This window comes from Bos indicus, chromosome 1, assembly GCF_029378745.1.
Source record: "Bos indicus isolate NIAB-ARS_2022 breed Sahiwal x Tharparkar chromosome 1, NIAB-ARS_B.indTharparkar_mat_pri_1.0, whole genome shotgun sequence".
NCBI lineage: Eukaryota > Metazoa > Chordata > Mammalia > Artiodactyla > Bovidae > Bos > Bos indicus.
This window is the reverse complement of record NC_091760.1, coordinates 130,823,343-130,836,152: the sequence shown is the minus strand read 5'-3', so window position 1 is coordinate 130,836,152 and position 12,810 is coordinate 130,823,343. Positions and strand designations below refer to the sequence as shown.

General features: G+C 36.3%; 1 protein-coding gene across 2 annotated transcripts in view; it reads right to left on the bottom strand.

The window, feature by feature from the left end:
- Positions 1–12,810, bottom strand: part of PIK3CB (phosphatidylinositol-4,5-bisphosphate 3-kinase catalytic subunit beta) — a 180,187-nt gene that overhangs the window by 18,818 nt on the left and 148,559 nt on the right. For both annotated transcript variants that reach the window (XM_019961790.2, XM_070794147.1), the window contains exons 17-19: positions 7,160–7,338; positions 6,228–6,337; positions 5,403–5,481 (exon numbers count right to left, since the gene is read on the bottom strand). In XM_019961790.2, coding sequence (XP_019817349.1) covers positions 5,403–5,481; positions 6,228–6,337; positions 7,160–7,338 — 368 coding nt within the window. The remainder of the gene's footprint in view (positions 1–5,402; positions 5,482–6,227; positions 6,338–7,159; positions 7,339–12,810) is intronic.

Below are 12,810 nucleotides of genomic sequence, written 5' to 3'. Positions count from 1 at the left end.
CTGTGGAATGAGATGTTCATAAAGGATATGAAAGACTGCAACACATTCAAAGGAATCTAGAAGCTGCATGGTTGTATACATTTCTGGGGTTGTGCAAAGGGATAGAAAAGAGTTGAGAAGGCCCTAGCACTCACTTCTTACTAACTTTGAGGCTTACACAAATTAGGGGTCACAACTCTAAATTACCTGGCTGACTCCTCAAGATATGTCCTAACATGCACAAAGAAACCTCAGTAAAGATTGGAAGACTTAAGAATTCCAGGCATTTAAGGAATCTGTGGTTAATCATTAGCTGACCAATAAACTAACCAAGCAGAGAAATCAGTGACCATGCATGACAAAGAACACAAACTTTACAAAATTAGTTGAGAAGTCATGAAATAAACAACAAACAGCAATAACAAAAAAAATCCTGAACAAGGGAGAGAACCTGATTTTCAAGGTTCACAAGATTAAAACCCTATATTAAGCATGTTCAAAGAAATAAAAGGAGCCATGTCTAAAGAACAAAAGAGAAGTATAAGAATGACAAATCAGATTTTGTTAGTGGTCCAGTGGTTAAGAATCCACCTGCCAATGCAAAGGACATGGGTTCAATCCCTGGTCTGGGAAGATTCTACATGCTGCAGGCCAACTAAGCCCATGTACCTTGGCTTTAGATCCCTACTGAAGGCTGTGTACCCTGGAGCCCATTCTCCACAGCGAGAAACCACCACAACGAGAAGCCCATGCATCACAACTGGAGAGTGGCTCACACTCGCCACAACTGGAGAAAGCCCACATGAAGCAACTGAGACTTAGCATAGCCAAAAATAAATTTTAAAAGTTAGGGGGAAAATATGATGAATCACCAGAGACTATATTTAAATAGAAATTATTTAAATGAACCAAATACCATGACATTTTTCAAAGAACAAGAATAATCCTAAATCTTATCACATACCAAGATTTCAGAATGCGCTACAATAATCAAAACAACATGTAACCAGCACAAAAATCAATGTCCAAAACAGAACAGAGTCCAAAAGTAAACTCATTCAATGGATCAATGAGTCTACGACACGGGAAGCAAAGCTATACAATTGAGAAAGGACAGTCCCGTCAATAAGTGTCACTGGGAAAACTGGACGGCTACATATAAAGAATGTAAACAGTATCTTCTAACATCATATACAAAAAAAACTCAAAATGGATTAAAGATCTAAATGTAAGACCTGAAACCACAGAACTCCTACAAGGCAATAGAGGCAGACAATTCCCAAATTCAAAACTTACTACAAATTAATCAAGACTATGCATAGAAATAAAATATATAGGTCAATGAAACAGAATTTAGACTCTAGGAAAATTCCCTCACATTTATAGTCATTTCATGTTTGACACAAGTACCAAGATAATTCAATGAAGAAAGAACAATCTTTTCAACAATGGTGCTGTGACAACTGGATACCAACACACTAAAAAAATGAAACTGTGGACTCCTACCACGTACCATACAAAAATATTAACTAAAAGTGCATTAATGACCTCCTAGATAAGGGCTAAACTAAAATTTTCAGAAGAAAGCATAGGTGTAAATCTTCATGATAGTGGATTAGATAATGGTTTCTCAGACCTTACACCAAAAACACAAGAAGCTAGAGGAAAAAATAGATAAACTGAACTTCATCAAAGGAAATATTTTGTGCATCTAAGGACACTATCATGAAAGTGAACAAACCCACAGAATGGGAGAAAATATTTGCCAATAATGTATTCACTAGGAGTCTAGTATCCAAAATATGTAAGGAACTCATAACTCAAAAGACAAATATAATAACCCAATTCAAAAATGAGCAAAAAACTTGAATAGGTATTTCTCCAAATAAGATATACAAATGACTATCAAGCACATGAAAATCTGGCTGACATTATTACTCATTAAGAAAATGCAAATTAAAATCACAATGACAAGATTAACAAAATTGCAAGCTAGAAACTGAAAAATACCAATTATAATAGGAGGTTTTAACATAACTCTGAAGTGACAAGTAAAACTTTAATGAGAAGAAAGATCTGGGAATAATCAACAAATTTGATATACCAGTTTATGACCTTACAGTTATTAACTACAGCATCTGAAATATTTTAAATCAATGAACATCACAATCAATGTGATAGAAAAACTGGGCATATGGTAATGCATAAAAAATCTTAATAAACATGACATTGATCTTACACAGACCACAAAATCTGACAGTAGTCAGATACAATAAAATTAAGACATCATAGAGACACCACCAACAAAAAAGTTCAATGTAATTTGGGAGTCAAAATAATCTAAACTAGCTCAGGACTTGAAGAAATAATAATGGAAATAATAAAACATTTAGAAGTAAATTCTATATAGTGTGATGTATTATAAAAAAGGACAAACAAGTACATTTTAAAACTTAAGGGAAAAAAATTTATGGGAAGCAGTTAATGTAGCTAGAAGAAATATATGTATGGTTTTAAAAAATGGAAATTAATGTCCCTATAGCTCAAATGGTAAAGAATCGCTGGTGATGCAGGAGACCAGGGTTCGATCCTTTGGTCGGGAAGATCCTCTGGAGAAAGGAATGGCAATCCACTCCAGTATTCTTGCCTGGAGAATTCCATGGACAGAGAAGCCTGGCGTGCTGAAGTCCATGAGGTCACAAAGAGTCAGACATGACTGAGCGACTAACACACATACACATACAATGTTCTGTTTCAAAAAATCAGAAACAGAATTAACACAAGTAAAAGGAAGGAAACTATAAAGATGAAATCAATGATAAAAACAGAAAAATTAGAAGCCCATTCTTTTAAAATACTAAGATGCAAACCTCTAAGACTAATCTAGAGAAGACTAATATGGAAAACATACTGCATACAAAATAATTTTACAAATGTAAAAGGAGAAAAAAATTAAACATAGCAGAAGTTGTAAAATTACAAGAAGACATTATAAATAGTATGGTAATAAATTAAAAAACAATGAAGAAATAGACAATTTTTAGCCTCAAAAGGGACTCAAGAAGAGTAATCAAAAAAAACCTAAATCCCAAAAGAGTCAATACTAGGACTAAACTTTCACAGAGATAGAAAAGAAGTCAATTTTAAAATTCGGAAAATAAAAGACAGCATCTTTAAGATAATTGTACAATGAAGGATTTTTAAAAAATAATACAAAAAGCATAAACCTCAAAGAAACCTAGGTAATTCACAGCAGAAAGAAGACACACTAATTATAAACACTGAAAAATTATTCAACCAAAGAAATGCCAATTAAAACTCTATGAGATACCATGTTATATCCACTAGATTTGCAAAAAACTAACAAGTCTGATTGGCAAGGAGATATTTCTGGGGAGAAACATAACACTGGTATAAACATTCTGGAAGCCACTTGGGCAACAGTGGTAAGGTTGAAAGTATACATGCTTTATGACCCAGCAATTCCACTTCTGGCTATATAAAGTAAAGAACTCTTCCAAATATAAGTAAAGAGAAGTGTACAAACAAATAAACACAAATAGCTACTAATAGGGGAATGGATAAACTTGTGCATTTAACTCAAAACATTAATACAGAAGTGAAAATAACAAATTAGAACTTCACATATTCATCTTGATAAATCTCGAAACATGTAATAAAAGTAAACTTCAAAAAATTACATGTGATACGACAGTTATTTATTGGAAGTTCAAAACATTCAATGGATATATAATATATAGTTTAAGCACAAACATACACATATTACAGTTTAGAATGATGGTAAATCCTGAGTTGTGAGAAAGGAGATCGTACGATTGCATTAATTTTATCTGCATATTTAATTCCTCTTTGAAAACATGTTAACATCTGTCATTAAACTATTAAATATCTACACAAATCTGGGTTTAAGAGCACAAAAATATTGTAAATTATCATCTATATTTCATGTTTAAAATATTTCACAGTTTAAAAAAACAAAGAATTAAGTAAAAGATGAAGTTATTAATAACTAGCATGGAGAAATGTTTTTAACTGTATGGCCCTATATCATGAAATATGTTTAATGTTTTTCTCTCCTTAAAAGGAGTAAACTGTAGAAAACTAGAGAACCAGGTATACCAAGGGCAGAGGGGATTGTATCATCTTTAATCCTACCACCCATAAGTAATGTCTATTATACCATTTTAGTTTCTGTAAACATTTTAAAATGTGTGTCATTTTTCAGCAAGTTTTTTAAATGGTTGAAAGCATTCTATCAAAATATTTTTTGCATCTCACTGGTTTGCATCTCCAAACTGATAGCAATTCTCTATAAACAATACTTTTAAATACCTGAGATGTTTCATCATATGTGAAAGCTCATAATTTTTTAACCATTATACTATTGAGCAAACGTTGAAAAGCATGGCCCAATTTTTCTTTTTTACTGTAAATAAAGCAAGAATGAGCACCTTTGTGCATATATCTCTTCACATTTTTAATTTTAAATTAAATTATGGAAATATTGGATATAGAGTATAAATAAATGATACAGAGGTTTATATTAATTTATAATGGTATACGACAATATCTGTGTTTCTGTTACTGCAACAGTGCTCCAGACTGTATTTCATTTAACAAAATTTTTGGTAAGAAATCAATGGTATCTAATTGTTCTTTTAATTTGAACTTCTACCTTAGAACAAATGGTATTTGCATAATTATTAGCTTATTTATTTTATAACTTGAATGGCCTTTTCACATCTTCTCCCTATATATTTCTATGAACTCTTAATATTTAGAATTTTTATCCCCTTGTCCTGTTCATTATGAATATAACACCTGGGGTGAGGCTCAACTTTGGTTTGTTGACACTTGAACCTTATATTTTTATATAATTAAATATATCAACAGTGTTTCCAATTATTGCTCTTTATCTTAAAAGATTTATAATAATTAAACTTTAAAAATCCATTATGTTTCCTTTTTCTTTGTTACCATACACCTGTTCTTCTCACTGTCTACCCCTAACAATGGTGGCAAGCAAAAAACCCTGGAAGTCCACCTAAAGACTTCCCTTTCAGGAAGGTTAAAAGAATCATGGTTACTAGGCTGAAAAAGAAGAGGCGCAGGCCCTTCTCTGGCTTATCACTCTCACAACCACCAGTGCATCTTTCCTGAGACCAGCTCCAAAACCGCAGATTGGGATGTGACTCTTGCTGTCACAAGTGTAGTTTTACACTTGATGAGGTCTCAGTAAGATAATGTATTGAGAGATTGTTGTAAACTATAAAGTATTATATGGATATGATTATGAACAACAACCAATAATAATATCAGGAAGAAATCAACAAGAAGTTTTTAAAACTCTATTGTGGAAGGAATACAACATGAGATAAAAAGAAATTCACTAGAAATCTTACCGAAGGTCCAGACCAGCTTCTTTCCAGAGTAAATCCATCAAGCGCAGCATTTGGAGTGTCAACATATCCTGCCGTAAATCTAAGCGGGAAAAGCCCGTATGTAAGTGCTCTATACTTTATGCTTAATAACATTAATTTAAGATTAACTAATTCAGCCAGAATTAACTGGCTGGAAAATAAACACTGAAAAATAACTCCTCTGTTAATTTTTTTCCCGGAATTTTAAATTTCTTTTAAAAATAGTTGTAAGCACATACACTTAGGTTCGCTTAATTCCATTTAACAGACCCAACACAGAGATGATATAATCTTCATGTACAGAAGAACCTGAAGCTCTATGAATTTTACATGATTTGCCTGCAATCACATAAGTAATGAATGGCAGCAATCATGACTACCTTCTGGTTGGTGTGATTACTTCAGAGGCATTTCTTTTATAAAATATGGGTAAAATGTTTTAATTAAAATATAAAACTATGGCAGCAATATAAAAATTGCTGTCATTGAAACAATGTTATGAACATATTGAAAATACTCTTATACTTTATAAGCTTTTAACCGAAGGAATACACAGCATTGTATTTTGTAGGGAAAAGGGAAGGCTTATTAGAACAATGCATGTTAAGTACGCTATACAAATCACTTTCCAAAAGGAGAAAAAAAGAGGGTTTATGATAGGTCAAATTCAACTTAATGACCATTAACAGCTACCTACTGGCTGCCATCTGTTTGTTCTACATTTTCACATCACCTTTCAGAGAAAGCAAAGAGACAATAAATGAAAAATACTAAGGAATTTGGCACTGTGAAGAACTCAATACATACCATCACCATTTTTAAAAATCACTCCAACTGAATCCTCACCAAACACCTTGTTGTTGTACACAAGCCACAAAGGCTTCATTTTGGAATCCATGTATTTACACTTCTCAACACTGAAAGGAAGAAAGGGAAAAATTAGCCCACTTCAGTCAAAACATATGGCAAGACTGTAATGTTGCTATGATATACTAGGCCTGGGAAAATCCCTCACCTGTTCCATTCAGGTCTACAGAAGTCAAAACTATAACATTTCTTCTTGGCAGAAAAGCAACTGTGACACTAGCCTTGGTCAGCATGCAGTGATGACAGATGAACTGAATTGAAAATCCAGATTTGCCCTTCTCACCCTTCTCACCGCTATATTTAAAACTCCTCCTTTTCTTTCCTTATTCTTCTTTAACTTTTGTTATCATACATGGACAATAACAATCAGAATATAACACTGGATTGTGAGTTCATTCGTGATTTCCTAAAGAGGGATCAACTCTGAATCCTGATATACTGAACATAATAATTACTTTCCCATTGTTACTTTTACAGGAAAAGTAAAAATAAGAAATCATTTTCTAAGTTTATTCAAAAATTTCATTTTGAAGGAAAGTTTAATTAGTAAATAATCTATGGTGGCTGCAAACATTTTGCTTACATAAGACTTTCAACTCTACGTAAGAAACCAGTAATACAGAAAACAAATTTAATTGCATATAATTGAAAGGAAATTAACTTCCACTTACCCCACTGGTAAATTTAGCTAGAAGGCAAACATCCTATTAACATAAGAATAACTTTTGAGAACTTTAATATTTTCCTTCTTTAATTTTATTCCAATTACCAACAGCTGTCTTCACTGCTCCCCTAAAGCAGTCACTCGGAAATCCCTCCTACAATGTTATTTAAAGGGAAGTTCACCAAGCAGAGTACAGAAGGTCACTTACTAGAGTTCTGAGAGGATAACACATGGGTTGAGAGGTGACTGCAGGTCAGAGAGGGCTTCACGGTAAGCATTCTGTTTTAAACAAGTGTGCATTGCTTCTTTCCCTTTGGCTCTATTTAGCTTCATTGCATTCAGTTTGATTAAACTATTTAAAGTTTTTAGTTTATTGAGTGCTTCAACCTGAAAAATAAGTTTCCACAGCACCAAAATTCATTTCTGTTAAAAATAATATCACGTGGTACTATTAATCAATAACCATTCCCTATTAACTCTCCTCGCTACAACATACAGGCAGGGTAATCAGCTAAAGTAAAAATAGTACTCGCTTTATGACAAATATATTACATACAAGGAAATAAATTTATTGTGAACACTTGTCACTTAAAGCATCATTTTTCAAATGTTCACAAATCCTTTTCTTAAATAAAATCTTATAAATTAGAGAAAAGTAAAAAGACCTAGATTGCAGGTGAGACAGTGAGTATGAAACTTTACTCAGAACTCTGTAACTAACTGAGTTCAAATAGAATTTGAAACACAACGAATCTGAACCACACTCTAACTGGGCAACTCTATAGTATGAAAGGAAAATCTGTATTTACAAGTAACCCTGGGATTGACATTACTATCTTCGTTTAACATTTTCTTTAACACTCTTGTTTAACATCTTCTCAGTATATTCTCTTTCCACTAAGGGTATAACATAAATAACTGTTCAATAAAATAAATATGAATACAGACAACAATAGCTGTTGTTCAAGTCTAAATTACTGGTTTTTATAATGAGGTAAACTCTAGCTATCAAAACTTGAAAGTGAAAGTTGCTCAGATGTGTCCAACTCTTTTTGCAACGTGATGGACTATACAGTCCTGGAATTCTCCAGGCCAGAATACTGGAGTGGGTAGCCTTTCCCTTCTCCAGGAGATCTTCACAACCCAGGGATCGAACCCAGGTCTCCCGCATTGCAGGTTGATTCTTTACCGGCTGAGCCATAAGGGAAGCCCAACAATACTGGAGTGGGTAGCCTATCCTTTCTCCAGCAGATCTTCCTGACCCAGGAATTGAACTGGGTCAAATCTCTTACATTGCAGGTGAATTCTTTGCTAGCTGAGGTACCAGAGAAGCCTCTATCAAAACTTAAGCAAATAAAAAAAAACTTACGCAAGTAGTACAAGGGGAATCAACAAGGGCCAACTGAATCAAAATCATGTGTTTAAAAGTCAATCTTATTTTTACCAACTTAAGAACTGTCCAGGTCATATTAGTCAAATTCTTTAAGACCTAGCCTTGGCCAGCCATAAAACATAGAAAGGAATATTTCATTCTATTATTATGTCATTAAAACTGGAAACAACTGACAAATATTAAATACATACATCAACATGTAAACTGCATATAACAAGCATATAGAATATGTATGCAACAAACATGAACACTATGGTTTGCATTTCCATGAACAGATTTATTTTACACCATGTTTTCATTTCTGAATTTTGCTTCTATACAAAGAAACCACTAAGACTCTACAGGGAAGTGAATTCAGCATGTTGTTTCTACAGACAGGCTGAGGGCTTGCTCACAGGAAACTGGAAAGGTTCTATGTAGTTGGAAGATAAAATCAAGATTGCTGAAGCTTGCCAAGTTAGCCATCTGTCAAAACCACAGACAGCCCATTTCTCAACAATTTCAGGAGCTGTACAAACACTTCTGAGAAGGGAACTAGCTGAAAAGTGGACTATGCAAATAAGAACTTTTTGTAGTATTTCAAATTTTAATTTCTTCCACATTTGTACAGTTGCAAATGTTCAGGGCCTATAGATAATTGTGTTGATATACATTTCCTGGAACAGTGTTCTGAATAGCCACATGGCCATTAACCAAATACTTTTAAGTGTTTCAACACCTTGTCACACTGTAAGTTTACAGTGATAACAAGAATTGCCATGTAAAGGGTACCATCTTCCCCTGACTGTTCATTAGTAAGAAAGAGTAAGAATAATGTGATCCGACATATGCCATATTTTTGGTGTTGTAAAAATCAAACTGGGGTTCTCAGAGAAACAAGAAAATGCCCAGTGTAGTTTGATCATATGAATGAGTCCAAAGAAGTAGGGACTTTATCAAGGTGCGGGGGAATGGTGGTGTCTTAATTGACTTTGTGAAAAGCTGAATTTTATTATTCATGCAATGAAAATTACTGCAGGGATTTTGAAAAGGGAATTATTGTTGTTTAGTCGCTAAGTTGTGTTCAACTCTTTAGTAACCCCATGGAGTATAGCGTGCCGGACTCCTCTGTCCATGGGATATCCCAGGCAACAATACGGGAATGGGTTGCCATTTCCTTCTCCAGGGGATCTTCTGCACCCAGGGACTGAACCCATATCTCTTGTACTGATACATGGATTCTATACCTCTGAGCCAGCAGGGAAACCCTGAACAGAAGGTTAGGAGTTGGGAAACAAATGGCGTTCAAGTGAGAGATTTTAGAAAAGGTAAAAAGGGAGAGGAGTCTTTGTCACAAGGAAAATACAATGTAGTATCAAAAAACATAGTCTGGGAGAGCATATTTAATACTACATAAAATGTCAGTTACGTGAGGTGAATATACTACTTTCAGTTTACATTACCTAGATGAAACTTGGACTGCAAGGAGATCCAACCTGTCCATCCTTTAGGATGGACAGGTCTTGAGTGTTCATTGGACAGTCTTGAGTGTTCATTGGAAGGACTGATGTTGAAGCTGAAACTCCAATACTTTGGCCACCTGATGCGAAGAGCTGACTCATTTGAAAAGACCCTGATGCTGGGAAAGATTGAGGGCAGGAGGAGAAGGGGACGACAGAGGATGAAATGGTTGGATGGCATCACCAACTCAATGGACATGAGTTTGAGTAAACTCTGGGAGCTGGTGATGTACAGGGAGGCATGCTGTACTGGAATGCTGCGGTTCATGGGGTCGCAAAGAGTAGGACACAACTGAGTGACTGAACTGAACTGAGATGAAACTACCCTGCTAATATTTACAGCTTACATACTGTAATAATTACAATCACATACTGCTTATGGTCTAAATTTATACAACAGCATTAAGTAGTAAACCTTCAGGACTCATTTTTCTAACATGGACTCATATACATAGAAAAACTGAAAAGTTGATAAATCCCCCGATACTTTCATCAACATCAAATGACGCCTGTGAACTCTACAGTATCAACCAAGCTGAAACTGACTTTACCCAAAGAGACTGTGGCCTTTTGCCACAGTAACTACACACTGGGAGAAAGGAAATAATCAGGCTTTTCAGGGATTTTTGGACACTTGTCTTTAAAATGGCACTAATGCAAAGTGACTCAAAACGTCACTGACGTTCACCAAACGAAGGGGGGGCTTATGGAGGTCAAGTTAACAAAAGAGTTTTAGCATAGATCTTTCTTGCAAAGGGCACAGTTAGTTCCAAATACATCTTGTGGTTATTTCTGTAGTTCCAGAATGTATAACTGAAACAGATAATACTCAGAAGCTGGCAGAATTCCCATGTTGGTTCCCTGATCTCTGGAGTGAGGGCTACTATGGTCGGAAAGGCTGGGTGGAAGTTATTACAACTGTTTCTACCTAGTGTTAGTCGCTCAGTCATGCCCGACTCTTTGCGAGCCCATGGACTGCAGCCCACCAGGCTCCTCTGTCCATGAGATTTTCCAGGCAAGGATACTCGAATGGCTTGCTATTTCCTTCTCCAGGGGATTGTCCCTACCCAGGGAATGAACCTGGGTCTCCTGCACTGCAGGCAGATTCTTTACCGACTGAGCTACAAGGGAAACCCATTTCTACCTAAGAAAACAGTAAATACATTCCTGGAATAACTGTATAGGTTAGTGTTATCATCAAGGACTTGAAAGATGCAAGGTGGTGATTCCCATCACATCCTCATTCATCCTGCCTACTTGGCCAATGCAAAAGATAGATGACTCTTAGAGAATTACAGGGGATTGTTACCGCCTTAACCAGGTGGTATATACCAGAGGCAGTTTCACTGCATAAATAAAGTAACTTATCTCCTGGTATCTGGTATGCAACTACTGATTAGACAAATGCTTTATTTTCCACACGTGTCAATAAGGACCACCATAAGCAATCTGCTTAAGTTAGCAATGCCAACAATACACTTCCATTGTCCTAACTCAGGAGTATATTAACTCTCCAGCTCTATGTCATAGTTCATTTGAAGGAATCCTGATCGACTTTCCCTTCAATAAGATATCATGCTGGTCCATTACAGTGATAACATTATGCTGACTGAACCCAGTGAGTAACATGCAGCAACTTCTCTGGACTTAAATTTGTATTTCAGAAAGTGGGAAATAAATTCAGCAAAAAATTTGAGGCCTTCAAACTCAGTGAAATTTCTAGAGCTCAAACAGTGTAGAGCATGTCAAGATGTCCCTTCTAAGGTAAAAAATAATCTGGTGCTCAGGACCCTCTTTACAAGCAAAATAAGGCACAACCTAGTGAACCTCTTTGGATTTTGGAGACAACATATTCCTCTTGTACCTTGGCCTATGTATTGAGTGATCCAGCACCTGAAAAGGTGCAGGTTTTGAATGAAGTCCAGAACAAGAGAAGGCTCTGCAGCAAGCCCAAACTGCCACACACGTTGTGGCCACATGATCCAACAGACCTAATGGAGCTTGAACGGCCTTTGGCAGGCTCATAGAGCTGAACCATAGCACAAGTCCTTAGGATTTGGCAGAGAAACAAAAACCTACCATCCCCTTCTGACAGCTACTCTCTTTTTGAGAAATAGCTCTTCGAGTTTGCTTCTAGGTTTGAGAGGAGAGTGAATGTAATCATGCAACCTGAGCTGCCTGTCAAGAACCAGGTTTTATCTAACCCAGCACACATAAAGATGGGCGAGCACAGTGGCACTTCATGATCCAGTGAAAGTGGTTATATATAAGACTGTGGTCATGTATGGATGTGAGAGTTGGACTGTGAAGAAGTCTGAGCGCCGAAGAATTGATGCTTTTGAACTGTGGTGTTGGAGAAGACTCTTGAGAGTCCCTTGGACTGCAAGGAGATCAGCCCTGGGATTTCTTTGGAAGGAATGATGCTAAAGCTGAAACTCCAGTACTTTGGTCACCTCATGCGAAGAGTTGACTCATCGGAAAAGACTGATGCTGGGAGGAATTAGGGGCAGGAGGAGAAGGGGACGGCAGAGGATGAGATGGCTGGATGGCATCACTGAGTCGATGGACGTGAGTCTGAGTGAAGTCCGGGAGTTGGTGTTGGACAGGGAGGCCTGGCGTGCTGCGATTCATGGGGTGGCAAAGAGTCGGACACGACTGAGCGACTGATCTGATCTGAGCCCAATCTGGCCCTGAAGGCTCAAGTTACATGAAGGAGTAGCCGACATATCCATGATTTCCCACTCCTGTTACACTATCTTCCTTCTCCTAGCCTACAACATGGCCTCATGGGAAGTTCTTTATGACGAATAGATACAGAGAGAGAAGACTTAATCATGGTTTACAGATGACTGGATTACAATACATAGGCAGGATACAACTGTGGTACGACAGCCACTTTCAGGAATATATCTAAAGGACAGCAGTGAAGGGAAATACTCCCAGTGTGCAGAACTTTGAAAAGTGTAC